Below are 19,482 nucleotides of genomic sequence, written 5' to 3'. Positions count from 1 at the left end.
AACTATTCTCTCAGTATCACTTTGCAAATCCCTTCTGTTCTGAGTATAGAGTGGACTCCCATCTGTGACCATAAGCATATTTTGAAAGATCACTGATGTATAAACACCCCAGCTGAGCACTGTGAGCAAAAAGTTTCAAATATTACTCTTCCTTTTTTTTGCTTAGAAGTATGCCAGGTCAGTTAAATGCAAGAAAACTCAATACTAAACAAACGAAGACTGTTCTTTTTTCCCATTTTGGGTATTTGTAGTATTCGTGTCTTGGGGGTTGCACATAAATGTGGCAAGAAACTCCAAATTTAAAATATATATGTAGTCTAAGTACTGGTACTGCTTGATGGGAGAGAAATTGATTTAGAAAACACCATAGTACAAGAGTTAAATTTTTCTCAAGAGAGGTAGCTCAGCTGGACACAGTGGCACACACCTATATTCTCAGCAACTGATGATGCTGAGACAAAGGCATTGCAAGTTTGAGGCCAGCTTCAGCAACACAGCAAAGCCCTGTCTCAAAAAAAATAAAAAGGACTAGGAATGTAACTCAGTGATAAAGTGCCCCAGGGTTCAATCCCCAGTACCACCAAAATGGAAACAAAAGAGAGGTAACTAAATATGAAGAATTTGTACAAAAAAAAAAAGAGGACCAAGATGATTAAGTCAAAACATCAAAGATTTAGGTAAGGCTTCCAAAATAGAACTGCCAAATGGACAAAAATAACCCTCGTTTTTTACTTACCATTCACCTTATTTTTTTTTTAATCAATTCAGATGATAAAGTGAAGCTTTAAAGCTCATGATCTTTTCCTCTCAACATAGTGGAGTAGTGGAGATAGATTTCTAGCAATAAATGCTTATTAGGTGTTCATCATTCTAGAAATAGTACTAAAGTTCTTAATGTTTGAAACATAAGTTTTTAAAATTTTTGGCCTTCTAGTTCACACACTAGGGGATACTACCATTGTACAATCAGCATATAGGAACACTGGGTTTCTTTTCATTTTACATGTCTTTAAGTCGGGTAGAGTCGATATTCCTAGGAAGAGTATTAAAAAGATTTTTTGGGGTGACTGGGGGTGTAGCTCAGGTGAGTGCTTGCTTCCTATGCACAAGGCCCTGGGTTTGCTCCCCAGCACCCTAATGCTGAAGAGTAAAAAGCTTGCATCTTGATGAACAAAGGTGAGTTCTTATAGCATCCAAACTAAAGTGCTCTGAAAATGGGTCTTAAATACAGTCATTGCTTTACTAGTCTACCTGCCTTGAAATCGGGCATTATCCTGGCATTTTCAAAGTTTGTTTTCCTATAATAAATCAGCATTCTGTTGGGTATGGTGGCACACAGATGTCAGTGACTTGGGAGTTAGAGGCAGGAGGACTGCAAGTTCAAAGCCAGGCATGGCCACTTAGCAAGATCTGAAGTAACTTATAAAGGACCTATCTCAAAATAAGTAAAAGTGGGGATGTAGCTTCTGGTAAAACATCCCTAGATTCAATCCCAACACCACAATAAAATAAATTACTCCAACAGGAAGTCACTTCTCTAGGAAAACCCTTGAGAAGAATAGCATAGAACTAATGATTGGGGGAAAAGTAGGGGTTAAGCCAGTTAAGGATCACTCTAGACAGAAGCCGAGGAATGGTTTTATTGGCATTTATTGTTCTTTGTAAAAGACTGAGTGTTACATATTCTCTATATGTATCAAATATACTTCTAAAACTGGGAGTGTGTGAGAGGGAATACAGAATGTGGCTGTGTCGATGAGAATCATAACAGTTTATGCAGCAGTTCAATCACTAGTGTCAGGTTCATTACACTCCAGATGACACAACTGGATAGGAGATTGTATGCAATACTCTACCTGGTAGTGTTGGTCATTACTGGCCTTCACACTTAAGCCACCTCCCAGTGGAGATGCTGAACTCATAGGTAATCTGTGATGAGATCCGAGTAGTGATTCTTTATTTACCCAACATTTGTTCCAATATAAGATGACAAGCATGACTAGGAAAAAAAATGTCTTTAAAAAAATGCAGGAGACATTTGTGCCAGAGATAATTAACTTTATTCCCTGTGGCCCTTGGCGTCAGCTTCTTTATTCTGTCACAAAAGTTAGACATTTTTTTTTTTTTAAGAAAGAGTGAGGAGGGGGGGAGAGAGAGAGAGAGAGAGAGAGTTTTAATATTTATTTTTCAGTATTTGGCAAACACAACATCTTTGTCTGTGGTGCTGAGGATCGAATCCGGGCCGCACACATGCCAGGCAAGTGCGCTACTGCTTGAGCCACATCCCCAGCCCCAAAAGTTAGAAACTTTTGAAACTCAGTCTTCTTTAGAATATAGGTATTTTCTCATTTGCAAAGATAAGATATTGGATGTAGTTATCCAGGCTTGTAAATATGCCTTTGCTTCTTCCACCAGTGACCCAAACTTGTGCTAGATGGCATTGCCATATTCTCACTCAGTAGACTGCACCTCTGATCTGGCTCAACTCTGTAGTTTCCCTGTCTTATGGGAGGGGGCAGTTCTCTATCTTTAGCAGCTGAATGAAAGAACAGCACTTTGATCATCAAGGGGCATGAATCATGGAGTCCTGCTCTCCTATGCAAGGGAGTTCACAAGAGCGCACTAATAGGAATTAGTGTGTCAGGAATTCCCACTACCCTCCTGAAGAGTTTATAAGCTGGTAGCAGACAGAAATGTAATCTACACAATTTTCCTAGTTTACGTGACCATAACAATGAAGATCTTTTATGTTCATGACTTAATTTTAATTCTGCAACGAAAGGTTACCACCAAGCATGGTCTCTAATATCAGCAACTCCAGAAGCTCAGGCAGGAGGATCAAAAGTTCAAGGCCAGTCTCAGCAACTCCATGAGACCCTATCTCAAAATAAAAAATGAAAAGGGCTAGGGATGTAGATCGGTAGCACCCCCTGGAGGTGGGGAATTGGGTTTTTTGTTTTGTTTTTGTTTTGTTTAAAAAACAAAGAACTTCACAAACAATTCAAACTGTACTGAAAAGCATCCTGGTTGCTGTATTCAAGAAATATTTCACAAGGTCAGGTGATGTAGCTCAGTGATAATACTTTCCTCTAGCATGTGTAAGGCCCTGGGTTTGATCCTCAGCACTGCAAAAAAAGAAAGTAGAAAAACATTTTATGGTACATGCCAATAATGCCACCTGCTCAGGAGGCTGAAGCAGGCAGATCACAAGCCTCAACAATTTAGCAAGACCCAGTCTCAAAAAGGGCCGGGTTGCCAGAGGCAGTGACATAGGTATGTAATCTCAGTGGCTTGGGAAGGCTAAAGCAGGAAGATCACAAGTTCAAAGCCAGCCTCAGCAATTTAGCAAGACCCTGTCTCAAAATAAAAAGGGCTTGGGTAAATGTGGCTCAGTGGCAAAGCACCCCTGGGTTCAATCCCCAGTACAAAAAAGGGGAACTAGGTTCATTGGATAGATAAGTAGGTGTTTTAGGAGGAATATTCTTTATATATAAGTACTATCCAACAGTAATTTGGGAAGTACTCAAGCAGAGACTGCAAAACATGAAAATTCTTTAAAAAGGCAATTAAGTTGTTGATGGACGTTTATTTTATTATATACAGTGCTGTGAATCAGACCCAGTGCCTCACACATGCTAGGCAAGTGCTCTACCACTGAGCCACAACCCCAGCCCTGTAAGAGTACATTCTTGAGGAAAAAAACTAGTGAAAATTCATATTCATTTTATTGATTGTTGAAGTTCAGTCTCAGATGTGTCATCCAGGCCTTTCTGATACTGTCTCTCTGAGGCTTTTCTTCGGTAGACATCATCTGTATCAAACAAAAACTGTGCTTAGATTTTTAAGAAACTGAGTAATTAAAAATACTCAGAATTCAATCAGTAGTCTCAAGTCTGTTGCCTGTTTCTGAATTTCAACATTAATGTTTAATCCAGTGCCAAAATATAATTTAAAACAAAATGAGTTAAATGACCACTGTTTATGACCTAGACTTAAAATAACAAGCTAAATATCAGTATCTTCAAAGATAGGGTCACGTCCTGGCCCATCTCTAAGTAGTGTTTTAGGAGTTTCCTCACTTCTTATTCCCACTCCCTCCCACCTTTTTTTATTTATTTATTTGTTTGTTTTTCTGCTGTGGTATTGGGGATTGAACTTGAAGCCTCATGCATGTTAAGCAAGTACTTGTTCTACTACTGAGCTACATCCCCAACCCTCTCCCATGGTTTCTGTTCTGCTCTCTGACATCATCCTTAACTAAAACCTAGCTCCTCAAAGGCTCTTGGCTGCTGCTTCTCCCACACTCCAGACCTCAGGATGGGATAGGGAGGTCAGTTTCCTTGTTCTCAGCCTCTGTGTCTCCAGACTATTGATTATCCTTCTTCAAGTAAAAAATCTTCCTGTGGGTGGCACACACCTGTCATCCCAGCTACTCAGGTAGCTGGAGGTTGATCACAAGTTTCAGGTCAGCCTCAGCAACTCAGCAAGATTCTCAACAGTTGTTCAGCTGTTGAGTTTTGTTGTCTTTAAAAAAAAAAAAAAAAAAAAATGGGATGTAACTCAGTAGCAAAGTGGCCCTAGGTTCAATCTCTAGTGCCATGTTGTGTTTTTTTTTGTTGTTCTGTTTTAAATCCTCTTCCTGTAAGGCTTATGCCATTTGACAGCCACCATCTTCTCTGCACTGGCACCTGCACATGCCCCTTCAATTTGAAAACCCTGGTTTAGGCTCCTTGCCTCATCTTGTGCCTTCTCCACAGGCATCATGATTAATACCTTTGGGGGGGGGGCGGGGGGGAGTGCTGGGAATTGAACCTAGGGCCCTGCATGCTAGGCAAAAATTCTACCACTAAGCTACACCTCCAGCCCTTTTGGGTTTTTGTTTGAGACAAGATCTCACTCAGTTGCCTAGGTTGGCCTTGAACATGGATCCTTCTGCCTCGGCTTCCAGAGTAGCTGAGACAACAGATTCAATATCGGCTGCTTCACACACCCTCAAAGCCCCAAGCAGCCATTAATCCAAATTCCTCTCTTTGCCATGCTTCAACCTTCTTGCAGTATATTACAAAGCCAGCCAGTGCCTCTTGACTGGGTATACTGAGATGTGTGACAATCCAGTGTCCTCAGCCATGACCCTCACCATTCTTTCCTCACCCTCACCTAGCCACTCATCATAAAACACTCTTGCAGCTAACTTCCAAGGGCTATTCGCCCCCACCAAGCACTGATCCCATCCTCTCCCTCCTTTCTGATCAACATTTGCCTAGCCTCCAGTCTTTCTGAGAGCAGGGGGTTACCTTCCCTTTACAGGGTCAAAATTCCTTAACCTCATTTCTTCTGTGATAACAAACCTTCCTGGTGTCCATCCTTGCCTCTCAGTCACCCTAAACATGTTGGTTATTTGACTTTTTCATCACAATTTGCCTGTGAATGGTTCACAAAGCCATTCACAGGTTTCTGGCCCACATCTGCTTCCTGACCTTCAGGTTTTTATAACCATCTCCTTAGCACATCCCAAATGGGGCCCAGGGATCACACGGCCTGTGTTCAGCACCTTCAGGAAAGTCACCCCTGCCCCAGCATCCAGGTCTCATGTCTTAAGCCCACTTAATCACCTGGTTTTGTCACCCTTTGGGCTGTCTCAACTCCACCTACTTCTTGGCATCCCTTCTGCCTCAAAGTAGACCTGGCTACCATCTGAACTCCGAACAACCACACAGCCTAGGTGTTCTTACCAATCTCTCCACAAGGAGCTGCTTCAAACCCTTCAGTCCTTGGGATATATTCTTGGTTCTGCAGTCCCTATGTGGCTCTGCTAGACACCTCTCTAGCCACTTTACACCTCCCTCTGCTTGTCTGCTTCAATTTTTCAAACACGGAATACACACAAGGCCTCCAGTTCTCAGTACTGCCATGAAGACTCAATTCTACAGAACTTGCATCTGGCTGACATTCTTTAGAGCCTGCTGTACCTGGTAACTGCTTCCAGAAGCCTTCCCTGCACCATCTAGTCCAGGGAGGTGCCCACCCAACACTCCTGTGCTCCTCTCAGCACTGATCACAATAGTAAACCATCTCCCTTTTTTCCTCCCCTAGTCCCCAGTACTGGGGATTAAACTTTCATGCTAGATAAGTGCTGTACCACTGAGAGCTACATCCCCAGACCTGATGGTAACTGGGTTTTTTGTTTGTTTGGTACCAGGGATTGAACTCAGGGACACTGGCCCACTGAGCTACATCCCCAGCCTTATTTTGAATTTTTATTTAGAGACAGGGTCTGAGTTGCTTAACACCTCACTTTTGCTGAGGCTGCCTTTGAACTCTGCTATCCTCAGCCACCACACCCAGCCAACTCTGATCTTTCTTTCCCATTAGCTCTCTGGCAGTAAAAAACCTCTGCCTTGTTCATTAGATCCTCTCATGGATGTTCAATAAATAGAATGGTAGAACAGAAAGAAGCACTAAAGTTCCAATTAAAAAATGAGAGTCGGTGGGGCTGGGAGCATATAGCTCAGTAATAGAGCAGTTACCTAGCTAGTGTGAGTCCCTGTGTTCCATCCCCGACACCACACACAAAAAAAAAAAAAAAAAAAAAAATTCACCAGTGATATATTATTTCAGAAGAGGGACAAAGCAGAAAGGGCCTAGGGATTGGGGAAGTCTTCCTGAAAGAAACTAGTCTGCCCAGAGATAGTGCTCAGCTAAGCAATGTCAGGCATTCTTTTCACAGTGCTGAGCATCTATCTGCTCCCAGGCCAAAGACCTGGTGCCAGTGACTGCCCTCTTAAGACAATGGTGATTAAGGAGGCAGGTCGGCTCCCTCCAGGGTGTGGGCTGAAGAGTTCTGAGAGGACAGTTAATAGGGATTTCCATGAATCCTCAGGATTCACCCCCTCTTCTGTTGTTTGTGAGCTATCCTGTTCCTTAGGCTTGGCTCAAAGTCAAGGGTGAAGGGCAAGCTTAGAAAGGTCGCAAGGCTGGACGTCAATGTGCAAGACGTACAGAAGAGCCGGCGCCATAGGCGGGGTCAACTGCCAAGTGAATGGAACAGTGCTAGCCCTTCCGACAAGAATAAAAAGCAGCTCGGCGCTAAGGAGAATAAGCGGTCTGCAATCTAATACCCCCGGGAAACGGATCCCTGCCATCTCATGCCTCCCTGAAGGGAAAGGGAGGCTACTACACCCCCCACTTACAGAAGGTCTCCTGGCCCACGCGCACGTTTATCATGATCCACTCCATTGTTCCTCCCAGGATAAAAAAGAAGGGCAGGAACCTGTAGAGGCCGAGTCGCTCCTTCCCGGGCACCCACTGCAGAACTCGCCTCACCTGGGCCCTGGAGAACATGCTCGATTGAGGTGGTGGCTCTGAGTGCGATGGAACCAGGTGCGACTGAAGCTGAAGCCGCCCTGCCCGTCCTCGCTGGGCTCGGCGACCTAGGCGATGAGTGACCGCAGCCGAGTCACTGCCCGGCGGCTGCAAAAATTTGGGAGCTAAAGCTGACCTCCAGGCCTAGATCCCTGTGCAGCTCAGCCAATCAAACTGCTGCTGTTGAGACGCGCATGCTCCTTGAGAAGGAGCCTGAAAAATCCGGCGCATGCGCCTCGGCACTGGAGGCGGGGCGGCCCCTATGGGGCGGAGCCTCCGACGTGGCTTGGACTCGGCCCCGCCCCACGGCCTCCCCAGTGTTGGCCAGAGCTCTTAGCAGACCGCCGCGCCCCCTACTCTGCCACCGCCATCTTTTTTTCTAATACCCTGACAGAGTGATAGTCTATGAGGGACTAATAGTGTGCTGCACCATTCTCTAAAATGCAATTACGAAACGTCTTGCTTTTATTTCAGGGACATGATTGGTGACCAAACTTCTAAAATATCTGAATTTGATATGCACTGTTGAAAGCTGAACTTTACACAACAAAAGTTTGAGCATCTGTGACAACCCTAAAATAAAACTGTCCTGAATGGGCACTTACAATAATACAGGCATTTATAGAAAGTTTTTATGCATCACCTTTTGACAGGGTTGGGGCGGGGAGGATGAGGGCGGGAATTAAGGAGAAAGGGAGGGGTCCTGCTATGTTGCCCTGGCTGGTCTCAGCCTCCCAGTAGCTGGGAAAACGTGCTTGTATCACCTCTTTATCCACAATAAGCGCAGCTCAGTATGATGGTTAATGAGCGTGTCTGAGGAGTTCCCTTAGCTGGGGCTGTACTTCAGTTCCCCAACCCATGAAACAGGGGACTTTTTCTGCTGCTGTGAAGATTTAGTGACAGTAACTGATCAACTAACATTAGCTCTATCTAACATTAATTATGATGATGATTTACTGATCCACTTCACATGTATTCCCTGAACTGAGAAATTAAGAGATTAAGCCCAAAAAAAGCAGAGCTCTGACTCCAGAGCCTTCACTCATTATATCCTCTCACTTTATCACTGTTTTCTGAAAATACCCTAAGAGGCTGTCACTCTGTTACCTAGGGATAAAACTGGAGGAACAGCTTTGACAAGGCAGTCAAATGTTAGGCAATCTAAAAGAATCAAATGAAAACTAGATCCCAAAAGGTAGCTTGGTGATGAGAAGAAAAAGTGCAAGCAGGGCCCCAAGAGAGGGTTAGGGCCCCTAGAGACAGCAGTAAAGTCTCTAGCTGCCTATAGTACAACCCACCCTGGATGGCCACCCAGAAAGTGGGCACAAAAGCTTAGCACTTGCTCCTGTTCCTTTTCTTTATCTCTCTCTTCCTTCTCTCCACCCCCCCACCTGCCCTTACCTTTCTTTCAAGGTCCTGATTCTTAGGTAAGCTTTCTACTACTGAGCTACACCCCCAGAACCTGCTCACATTTCTCTTAGCGGTTCTGTGGGGGTGGACCACCCAGGACCTCCACCCGCATGGAAGAGGTTCCCGTGAGGCTAGATTCCCAGCACCTGCCTAGGTCACTGGGGCGTGTGCAGACACCTCTCCCGCCCCCAAGCTCACCTTTAGGCCTCAATATCTTTCAGCACCCAACCCAGGACCTGGCACACTAGGTCCTCAGCCCAAGTGCAGTAATGTCATAACATAAACACAACCTTAAACTCAGCAAGCCACCCCGGGAAACAATATGTATCCAGCTGGCAGGCTCATCAGCGTGCTGGGTGGGTCTCCATGAGGTACACCTGCAGGCTCAGAAAACAGACGAGTAGAAAAAATGCAAGAAGAGCGTATTTGCAAGAAAAAGGAGGAAATTCTTTGTAAAGTCTCCAGCAACCAGGCTTCTCAACAGGAGGCCTCTCCAGGCAAAGGTGAGTGGGGCGGGCCAGTGACACCAAGCTAAGGTCAGAACCAGGTGGGTGCAGTGATCCTTGGCCCCAGTCCTGAAGCTCACGCCCAGGAGTCCGGTTCCGAATTAAAAGGGGTCACCTGGGTTGAGCACCGGCGGCACAAAGAGGCTGCCATGCAGGTCCAGCGGTCTCACCCAGCGTGGGGCTGTAGCAGGGAGAGCGCGGGCAGGGCTCTTTATCCGCTAGATAAGTGAGTGAAGTGGCCCGGGCTCCGGTCAGCGGACAGTCTGGGATCGGAGCAGGGGAACAAGGCCATGGGGCAGGAGGACTCAGGGACTTCGGGAAAGTAGAGGAGGCGCTGGGGTCAGAAGGACCCAGAGGCCGGGGGAAAGGAACGGAGAACCCGGGAGTAAGCGTAAACTCGCTTGCGCCTGCCTTTTCCCCTCCGCGCCTCGGCGGTCCGGAGCCTCGAGGGGATGGCGGGTCTTAGGCTCTTGGACTTCCCAGGCAGGGGACACGAGAAGGAGCCGCCATCGCCGCGGTGGCGACCGAAGGGGGGCGCAAAGCCCTCGGCCGCGCGGGAGAGTTGGGGGAGGGGGTCGCGGGCCCGCCCCGCCCCGTCGCCTCCCGCCCCCTGTGCCCAGTGGCGCGCCCATTGGCCAGTCGGGCTCCGCGCGCCGCGCCCATTGGCCCGCCGCCGTGAGGAGCACGCGGCCACCGTGGCGGGCGCGCAGTCGGAGGGCGGCTGGCTGGCCGACGGGCGTAGGGCAGCCCGGCCGGCGCGCAGGGGGCATGGCGGGTGTGGGGCTGCGGGCGGTCGCTCGGTGCTGGCTGCTGTGCGGAAGCCACGGCGGGCGGCGAGCCGCCTCCTCCTCACCCTCCTGCCCTGGCTGCGGCCCGCCGGGTCCTGGCCCCCACTGCCCGGGAGCCCCACGCTCTGCGCCCTCTCCGGCGCCGGCCGGCGGCACCGAGCTCAGCGAGCACTTGTGGGCTCGTTACCAGGACATGCGGAGACTGGTGCACGGTGGGTGAGCCCGGGTGAACCGAGTGCTGGGGTCGCCTCCAGCGCGGTGGACTGTCGGGGCGCCGGGGCGCAGCCCTCGAGCCTTTCCGAGCACAGCTCCTTGCGTCTTCGCCCGGTGGGGTTTGGCGGGGACCCAGACGTAATGGGCTTTTCAATAGAGGCTTCGGCGAGATGGCCCGGGGGAGGGTGGGGGGTTTATTCCCCAGCTCTATCTGCAGGGGCTTGGAGCACCTGGAGCGGCCGCCCGCAAGTGCGGTCCCCGGGTCTTGCTGCAGGGAACCGCTACCGGGAGTGCTCCCAATCCCTTGTTCTCCGCCGACCCTTAGTTGGGGTGGGAGTATTGAGGACAAAGCCTGCGAGTAGCACTCGCCCAATAAGCTCCTGGCGACCTCCCGACCTAAGCTGATACGGGCTGGACTTTCCAGGCACCTTTTGGTTTGGTGCTGGAGGTCAGGCCGGCTCTCAGCAAGGGCCGAGAAGGTATTGGGGAAACAGTTCAAGTCCCCACAGTCGCCTGGAATCCTGAGGAGTTGCTACAGGTTGGCCAAGCTGCACAGGCACTTTCCCTCTCCCTCTGTGAAATGGACTGATGAGACTGGAGGGCCCCTCTCAGGGCGGGCTGGGGCCACCAGTCAGAATGCAGGACATATGTCCACTGCTCTGGGTGGGTCACTATCCAGCTTCTGCAGCAGACAGATGTGGTTCAGGCTAGTGGCTCTATCACTGTCCAGCTGGGTCGCCTTCAGTAAGCCTCAACCTCTAAGACCTTCAGTTTTCTCAGATACAAACAACCCTGGGGTCTCTGACATAGTGTTGTGGTGACTTGGAAAGAACCAAGCCAAGAAGGGCCAGGGGAGCTTCCGGAGGAACCCCCAAGGGTGAGGTGGCTTTCATTGTCTGGTGAGACAAAGTGGCCCTGTCTGGAACTTTCCAACTGTCTGGACAGGGATTTCTAATCCAGCCTTGTGGATACCTGGAGAGTGATCCAAACTTAATCTCTTGACAAGCTGAAGACAGAATAGTTAGGCCCTCTGTGGAGTGGTGGTTCTGAAGCCCTGGTGGTCTAAGACTGACTCTATCTCTGTGGACTGGCATGCCAGAGTGTTGTTTAAGAAGTCTTTGTCCTGTACCTAGAGAAGACCCTCTGAGTGGCCTCCAAGACAGAGGAGGAAAGAAGGGGATCTCCTGGGCATTGCCCTCCAGGACCCACCTGTATTTTCCTATCCTTATGTCCCCCTAAGTTCCTCTTATTCAAGGTCACTGCCACTCACGTCATGGTGAACACCAGAATAAGCCAACTTCGTGCCTCGGGGTCCTGATCCTAACCCATTCTGACTGAGTCTTCTGGGACAGTCTCTGGGCATTCAGTACACCTAGGACATAACACCTGTGGGCAGACTTTGCTAGGAGGGGCTGGGGACATAGCTCAGTTGGTAGAGTGCTTGCCTTGCATGCACAAGGCCCTAGGTTCAATCCCCAGCACCACAAACAAACAAAAATCTCTGCTAGGGATCCAGGCCGAAGACTAGCCCCTACCCTGAAAGCAGAGACCATCACCTCCTCCCCACCCTTCCTCAATGTGTTGACCCTAGAAGGCTAGGCTAAGGGGAAGAGTGATTAAGGCAGGTGGTGCAGCCTGAGTGCACATCTCAACTCTGTTGCCTGCTTCTGGGTGGTTGAAGCAAGTGACTTCACGCCCTTGAAGCTCAGTTTTTTCCTCCAGACCAACTGCTTCATAGAGTTGGAGTGAGGATTGAACAAGATGGGCCCCTAAGGTAGCCACAAGCCTGTCCCAGGGCTACCAGGGGGGAATTGGCTTCAGAATCTGGAACCTTGGGCAGGTGAGGGAGCTGGGGTTTAAGGAAGAGAAAGGAGGGTAAAGACTGAGCAGTGAAACCACAAACTTGGCAGGCTAGTGCTGGGTGGGTTAGATCTTCTCCTGGCCCTACCTGTCACTGCAGCCCTGTGGAAGAGGGTTTTCTCAGTCCAGAGATGAGGTGAGGGGTCAGGCTCTATGAGCTGCTTCCCCATCCTGCTTTGTCCCTGGGAGAATTTTCTGCCCCTGGAAACATCCCCAAGGGCAGAGGTGAAAGCCAGAATCCCAGTGATACCAGGTGAGGGGCATCTCAGCAGCAGCTCTCAAGGGCTACAGTCAACTGTGTCTCATGCATATCCAAGTGAAGTGTCCGGTCCACACTTGGATCTGCGGAGCAATTGCTCTGTGCTGGCCTGGGGCCTCCAGAGGAACCAGCCACACCTGTTTCCACACCCACACCCTGCACTTGACTGCAAAAGAAGGGTTGGGGAGTGGAGCTCTGTGTTCCAAAGGGGCCTCCAAGGCAAATGCTCTGGGCATCCAAGTCCATCAGTGAGATGTCTGCCTCTTTAGTGCACCAGCTACCTGCTGCTACTGTGGGACCAGGGGTTTCTGTTTTATAATTAGGACTGATTGTGGCTGAGACAGTTTTTCTGGAGCCTTGGACCTGAGGCATTTTCTGGGAGGCATTACCCTGTGCATCTGGGTGATGCTCCCCTTTCCCTACAACTCCTCCTCTTAGAGAGATGTAGGGAAATTGAAGACATGAAGCTCGGGGGCTCAGGGGGCACTGAATCCTGCCTGTGTGTAGGTATAGAGCAAGAATGCTGCGCAGTTGATACAGTTTTTATTTCCCCTTTAGAGACATCAGGCCCAAGGGCTGAGGTGACCTGAAGTCACAGCCAGGGTGGGGGTGCTGATCTGGTCCGGCTGACCTCAGAGCCCATGCCCTTTCCATCATATGCCTTTTCTCCAGCCAACTTCCCCATTGTACAGATGGGGAGGCCAAGGCAGGTGAGCTTGGGACCCTGGAGCCTACCCCACACAGCGTCACCCCTGATGTGGGCCTGAGAGCCATCTTCAGTTCCTTGAGAGCAGCCAGAGGCTTGGGGTGACCATGGCCACATCCCCAGAAGGGAGCAGCCTGGATAATGGCCCAGAACCCAACATTGCACGTCCCGCCTGTCGTAATTAGCAATGTTCCCTGGCTAGAGCCAGGGAATGTCATTATGTGAGCTGGCAGGCAGCTGAAATCCGATTAGAGGGGCCTTGTTCCCTGGGCTGTGACAGGTGCTCAGGAGTGGGTAGTAAGAGCAGCAGAAGGGCTCCCCACCCATTAATGTTCTGGGCAAGGTGGAAAGAGCATCCATGACTTCAGCTCCCTAGTCATGCCAAGACAGCTGGGTCATGCCAACTTGGGTGGAGTCTTCAGTCCCCACATGCCGCCCCTCGCTGATACCCCTTAGGACGTGGGAGATGCGATCAGCAGACAGCTGAGAAGGGCAGAGGGACTGACAGTGGTGTTCGTGATCAGGTTTTGGACAGTGGCAGGATTGGCACTGGAGACCATTCTGAGAGCTCTTCTGGGGCCAGACTGAGGAGTGGAGTCAATGCCTGCCTACTGGGTGCTGCCCAGCTTACAGCATGTCTGGCGGGGGCTTTGTGGTGAGAGCCAGGAAGAGGAACAGGCTCAGTGTACCTGGTGGGCTGCAGGTGATGCTGTAACCACAGGGAAGGAGCTCCAGCTGTGAGCTCAGCCCATGCCAGCTCTACCTGTTTTAGTTAGCTTTTGCTTCTCTGTGGCCAAAATACTTGATGAGAACAATTTAGGTGCTGGGCGTGGTGGTGGTGGTGCACACCTGAAATCCCAGAGAGTAATGAGGCAAGAGGATTGTGAGTTCAAAGCTGGCCTCAGCAATTTAGCAAGGCCCTGAGCAATTTAGGAATCCCTGTCTCAGAATAAAATATAAAAAGGGCTGGGGTTGTGGCCCAGTGGTTAAGCACCCTTGAGTTCAATCCCTAGTATCAAAAAATCTCTAGTATCAAAACTTAGAGGAGGGAAAGTTTATTGGGAGCTCACCATTTCAGAGGTGAAGCAGAGCATCATGGCAGAAGGGCATGGTGGAGGGAAGCTGCTCAGGGCATGGTGGTCAGGAAGCAGGGGGAGGGGAGGGGGGCCGCAGGAAGGCGCACTCTCCCAGGGTAACACCTCCTCCAGCCACGCCCTGCCTGTCTGCGGTTACCATGGACTGATTAGGTTACAGCTCTCATAATCTAATCATTTCACTTCTGAATATTGCTGCATTAATAGAGCACACCTCATCTCCAAACCTGAACGCTGCCTTACCCCAAGTACAGGATCTGGGCAATTGCTTTCTCTCTGAGCCTCAGTCTGACCATCTGGATCACTGGGCATCTCTGGGATGTTTCATGAAGCTTAAGGGGCTGGGTGCTCAAAAAGTACCCAGGAGCCTTTTGCCGCTGCCACAATTGTCATTTCCTTGTGTCTCCTTCCTCTAGACCTCCTGCCTCCTGAGGTCTGCAGCCTCCTGAACCCAGCAGCCATTTATGCCAACAATGAGATCAGCCTGCGTGATGTCGAGGTCTATGGCTTTGACTATGACTACACACTGGCCCAGTATGCAGACGCACTGCACCCTGAAATCTTCAATGCCGCTCGGGACATCCTGATTGAGCACTACAAGGTGAGAATAGCCAGGCAGGAGCCCCTGCTCAGGCCCTGGAGGCCAGCACAGCCCACCTTGACCTAAGCCCCAGGGTGGATCATGGGGCTCCCTGGGCAGGTGGATGGATGGATGGATCCCCAAATGGCCGTTCAGCCAACAGGGCTGGCAGTGCTACAGGCTTAGGCCTGGTCTATGTTTGTTTGCCCACCAGTACCCAGAGGGGATTCGGAAGTATGACTACAACCCCAGCTTTGCCATCCGTGGCCTCCACTATGACATTCAGAAGGTGAGTGGCTGGATGCTGACCTCTTGGTTCCTCCTGAGTAAATGGGCCCTGAGCCTGCTTCCTTAGCCATGCTCTTAGTGGAGGGTCTCCGTATCTGTCCACCCCCTTGACCTCAAAGCTACAACTTCCTTTTGGTAATGTACCTGATCTTCTTGGTACCATCCAATGGAGGCTTGGACATGGGGTTTAGAAGAGACTGGCCAAATCCAATGGCAAAACCACCTTCTTACCACTGGTCCCATCCCTGCCCATACTGGGTGCCCTCAGAGCCTTCTGATGAAGATTGATGCCTTCCATTATGTCCAGTTGGGAACAGCCTACAGGTTAGTTCTGACTCTGCCCTCTTCCCACCCCTACCCTGTGCTGCCACCTGGGCCTGGAGTGATGGTATCTGTACCCTGGTTCAGGGGCCTCCAGCCTGTGCCAGATGAGGAGGTGATCGACCTATATGGAGGCACCCAGCACATCCCACTGTACCAGATGAGCGGTTTCTACGGCAAGGTATTCCCTCCACCTTCTGTGACCCAAAACAGCCCAGGTCGGTGAGCTTGCTATAGATACCAGCTCCAGTGGCCAGCTTTCACCCACAGACCGTGCCCTTTCCCAGAGTCCTGAGGCAGATTTGGAGGCCTTAGTCTCCAATGCTGGAGGTGGGGGGCCAGAGGAGTAGCTGAGATGTGGTCCCCTCCCCAGGGCCCCTCCATCAAGCAGTTCATGGACATCTTCTCACTGCCAGAGATGGCACTGCTGTCCTGTGTGGTGGACCACTTCCTGAGCCATGGCCTGGAGTTTGACCAAACACACCTCTACAAGGATGTGACGGTGAGCATGCTGGCCTGCCCCTCAGGTGGCAGGAAGGTGAAGTCCAGCTGCAACAGGGCAGGCTCTCCCCAACCCCCCACTGTGCCCTCACTGTCCCCCTCCCCCCAGGATGCTATTCGAGATGTGCACGTGAAGGGCCTCATGTACCAGTGGATTGAGCGAGACATGGGTAAGAGTGAATGGTAACCTGGCTGGCCTGCTTGAGCAGGATGGCCAGGCCCTCACAGACCCTTCTTCCCCCTCAGAGAAGTACATCCTGAGAGGGGACGAAACGTTCGCAGTGCTGAGCCGCCTGGTGGCCCATGGGAAACAGCTGTTCCTCATCACCAACAGTCCTTTCAGCTTTGTGTGAGTCCAACCCCGCTGTGGGGGTGTTGGGGGGCAGACACAGTGCCACCCTCAGACCTCCTGCAGCCGCATCACCTCTGCACAGGGACAAGGGGATGCGGCACATGGTGGGTCCCGACTGGCGCCAGCTCTTCGACGTGGTGATCGTCCAGGCAGACAAACCCAGCTTTTTCACTGACCGGCGCAAGTATGGGCCTGGCAGGGGGCAGTGGAGTAGGGGAAGGGGTGGGGGGATCCCATCGCAGTGAGGGGACTGAGGCCCAAAGCTAGATTGGCCTTTACTCAGTGCCCTTGGGGTGAGGATGCCCCCTTACCTGCATGTGGCCTACCTGAGTGGATGGGTCTACAGAGAAGAGAGTGGGAGGTACCCAGCCCTGGCCCTACCACAGATGGAAATCAAGCCCTTCACCCTCACCCCAGGCCTTTCCGAAAACTTGATGAGACGGGCTCGCTCCACTGGGACCGGATCACCCGCCTGGAAAAGGGCAAGATCTACCGGCAGGTGAGGACCATCTAGGGTTGGAGCAGCAGCTGGTGTGAGAGCAGGGGACAGGTTCTAACCAAGGACACAAGCTGTTCAGAGGCCGACTCTGAAGACGCACACAGCCCCGGGCCCTGAGCAGCTCAGCCACTTCGGTGTGGCCAGCGGCTGCCAGGGCTGGGCAGTGTGGAAGGAGCTCTTGGCCTCTGGGTCCTGGTGCCCGGGTTTGAGTTCCAGCTCCACTCAGCCACGAGGGAGACTTGCCTCATCACCTCTGTGCCTTGCTTTCCTCATTTCTAAGAGATTGTAATGCTGTATTTGAATGTGGCACAAAGCCCTGTGATCACCAAGTGCCCCATGAGTGGCACTGTGACTAGTTGAGACTGAGCTGTCTGCTGCAGGCAGAACCAGCCTGGTGGGAGCCCCTGAGCCTGGCCAGTGGAGGCAGCTCATAAGAAATCTGGGGAGACCCCCTTCCTATCTGAACAGAAAGAAAAGAGCAGCCAGGATGGGGTATTGGATGCCTGAGCAGGAGGTGATTAAGGCATTTGGCCCTGGCTGGAATGTGGAAATCCTGGCTGAGCTGGTCCTCTTAGGGGTGGGGGTTCCAAGGGCTGTGAGGAAGCCGGCAGTCGGCCAGGGGAGCAGTGTTGAATTGCTGGGGCCTGGCCTCAGGCTGGACTTGCACCCTTGTGTACTGTTCAGCTTCCTGCCCTCCTCCACCCCAGCTCTCCCTGACCCATCGGGCTTATCCCCTCAGCTTTAAGGGTGAGGCTGTACCATATCCTGCATCTGGCTGTGACCTAGGAGGACAAGCACCTGTGTGGCTACCAGACCTATCTTTTTTCAGAGGCAAGAGAGGGTTACTGGGGATTGAATTCAGGGGCACTTGACCACTGAGCCACTCTCCAGCCCTATTTTGTATTTTACTTAGAGTCAGGGTCTCACTAAGTTGCTAAGCACCTCGCTTTTGCTGAGGCTGGCTTTGAACTCTTGGTCCTCCTAAGCTGCTGCGATTACAGGTCTGCGCCACTGCACCAAGCCAAGGCATTTCTTTGTGCCTGACATTCTGAGGTTTCCTAATGCTGTGTACATTGGATGCTTGGTCCTCAGTGATCTCGGTGTCTTCTTCAGTAGGTCCAATTAAGTTCCTCTATGACCACCTGTCCCCCACTGCCCACCCCTCTGAGGTCCATGGATGCAGACCTCCTGTCCCCCACTGCCCACCCCTCTGAGGTCCATGGATACAGACCTGCCCCAGGTGGCGCCAACTCTGGCCCCTCTGTTTCTGCCTCCCCTGGAGCTTCTTCCCTAGTTTGGGGCCTGGCTGTTTCCAACTTTCCCCAGCTTTGGAGCAGGCAAAGCAGATGGCCTGCCAGTGAGCTCTGCCATTGGTCCACTGGGTCCCTCTGGGCTGAGACCGCCAGCAAAGACTGTAGAATCCTTTGCTTTAGGGCGTGGGTCCTTGCCTATGGTTCTTTTCTCACAAACAAGGGCTTGATCCTTAGCCGGGGTGGGTGAGAGGCCACAGAGAGGGAGGCCCTTGCGGCCTGGGGCACTGTGCCAGGCCTATGGGAGCCCTTCCTGGGGCAGGCCGACCCTCTTGCAGTACTGCAAGGCCGCGGGAAAGGGCAGCCCTGTATCCGGCTGGACTTGGCTGCCTCTGGGGATTTGAGAGGGCTGCTAGGGGACAAGACCTGGTGCTGGCAGCCCAGGGGAGCAACGTTGGCTCAGCAGCGTCCCTCTGCACCCTGCCCAGGGAAACCTGTTTGACTTCCTGCGCCTGACGGAATGGCGTGGCCCCCGCGTGCTCTACTTTGGAGACCACCTCTACAGTGACCTAGCGGTGAGGGGGGCAGGGCTGCGTCCCAGGGGGCGGGGGAATCCTCCTAGCTGGCACTGAGGCCAGTCCCACTGCCCAACCCCCAGGATCTCATGCTGCGGCACGGCTGGCGCACGGGTGCCATCATCCCTGAGCTGGAGCGCGAGATCCGCATCATCAACACCGAGCAATACATGCACTCTCTGACCTGGCAGCAGGCGCTCACGGGGCTGCTAGAGCGCATGCAGGTGCATGGGCAGCCCGGGTGGCCCTTGGGAGGGCCAGGTTGCAGCTTCCTGGGCACCCACATCATACTGTCTGTCCCAGACCTACCAGGATGCAGAGTCTCGGCAGGTGCTGGCCGCCTGGATGAAGGAGCGGCAAGAGCTAAGGTGAGCAAGGCGGGGCCAGGGTGGGGACTGGCTGGCCTGGCATAGCTGATGCCCACCCATCAACTTCTCCCTCCCCCCCCAGGTGCATCACCAAGGCCCTATTCAATGCTCAGTTTGGGAGCATCTTCCGCACCTTCCACAACCCCACCTACTTCTCCAGGCGCCTTGTGCGCTTCTCCGACCTCTACATGGCCTCCCTGAGCTGCCTGCTCAACTACCGTGTGGACTTCACCTTCTACCCCCGCCGCACACCTCTGCAGCACGAGGCACCGCTCTGGATGGACCAGCTTTGCACTGGATGCATGAAAACACCCTTCCTAGGTGACATGGCCCACATCCGCTGAGGGCATTTTTATTGCAGGACAGACCCCTAATCCTCCCAGTCCCATCCACTCTGGGCATCCAACCAGACAAGCAATAAAGGTGCCTCCTCCCTCCGCGTGCCCATCTCGGCCTTTCACTTGACTGCCAGGATCCTCTGGGTGTCAGAGAAGTCGTCCTCCAGGAGGGAGTCCTGAGAGAGGGAGGCCGTCTGGTGGCAGCCAAGACT

At 51.7% G+C, this 19,482-nt stretch overlaps 3 protein-coding genes across 4 annotated transcripts in view; 1 reads left to right on the top strand and 2 right to left on the bottom strand.

Moving 5' to 3' along the window:
* Positions 1-3,566: 3,566 nt before the first annotated feature.
* Positions 3,567-7,580, bottom strand: Uqcc5 (ubiquinol-cytochrome c reductase complex assembly factor 5). Its single transcript, XM_076835387.1, has 2 exons — positions 7,191-7,580; positions 3,567-3,811 (listed from the first exon to the last, which is right to left on the bottom strand). The coding sequence occupies exons 1-2, from the start codon at positions 7,339-7,341 to the stop codon at positions 3,720-3,722; spliced, it is 243 nt and encodes an 80-aa protein (XP_076691502.1). The 5' UTR covers positions 7,342-7,580; the 3' UTR covers positions 3,567-3,719.
* A 2,420-nt stretch (positions 7,581-10,000) lies between these two features.
* Nt5dc2 (5'-nucleotidase domain containing 2) lies at positions 10,001-19,369 on the top strand. Its single transcript, XM_076833355.1, has 14 exons — positions 10,001-10,278; positions 14,615-14,799; positions 14,993-15,067; positions 15,335-15,390; positions 15,475-15,568; positions 15,761-15,889; positions 15,998-16,058; positions 16,135-16,237; positions 16,323-16,424; positions 16,658-16,739; positions 18,478-18,564; positions 18,648-18,788; positions 18,868-18,932; positions 19,015-19,369. The coding sequence occupies exons 1-14, from the start codon at positions 10,047-10,049 to the stop codon at positions 19,274-19,276; spliced, it is 1,674 nt and encodes a 557-aa protein (XP_076689470.1). The 5' UTR covers positions 10,001-10,046; the 3' UTR covers positions 19,277-19,369.
* Stab1 (stabilin 1) overlaps positions 19,255-19,482 on the bottom strand; it is a 29,235-nt gene continuing 29,007 nt past the window's right edge. For both annotated transcript variants that reach the window (XM_076832753.1, XM_076832789.1), the window contains one exon: positions 19,255-19,446. In XM_076832753.1, the coding sequence (XP_076688868.1) occupies positions 19,390-19,446 (57 nt within the window). In that variant the 3' untranslated portion in view covers positions 19,255-19,389. The remainder of the gene's footprint in view (positions 19,447-19,482) is intronic.

Source organism: Callospermophilus lateralis, chromosome 1, assembly GCF_048772815.1.
Source record: "Callospermophilus lateralis isolate mCalLat2 chromosome 1, mCalLat2.hap1, whole genome shotgun sequence".
NCBI classification, from domain to species: domain Eukaryota; kingdom Metazoa; phylum Chordata; class Mammalia; order Rodentia; family Sciuridae; genus Callospermophilus; species Callospermophilus lateralis.
Note: the sequence above shows the minus strand (reverse complement) of the source record. Positions and strands in the feature narration are given on the sequence as shown.

Coding starts and splice junctions, on each gene's coding strand:
- Uqcc5 (XM_076835387.1), bottom strand. CDS start 7,341: ATGTTCTCCAGGGCCCAGGTGAGGCGAGTTCTGCAGTGGGTGCCCGGG. Junction 3,812..7,190: donor CGTGGGCCAGGAGACCTTCT/GTAAGTGGGGGG, acceptor TGTTTGATACAG/ATGATGTCTACCGAAGAAAA.
- Nt5dc2 (XM_076833355.1), top strand. CDS start 10,047: ATGGCGGGTGTGGGGCTGCGGGCGGTCGCTCGGTGCTGGCTGCTGTGC. Junction 18,789..18,867: donor GGCTGCTAGAGCGCATGCAG/GTGCATGGGCAG, acceptor TGTCTGTCCCAG/ACCTACCAGGATGCAGAGTC. Junction 18,933..19,014: donor AAGGAGCGGCAAGAGCTAAG/GTGAGCAAGGCG, acceptor CTCCCCCCCCAG/GTGCATCACCAAGGCCCTAT.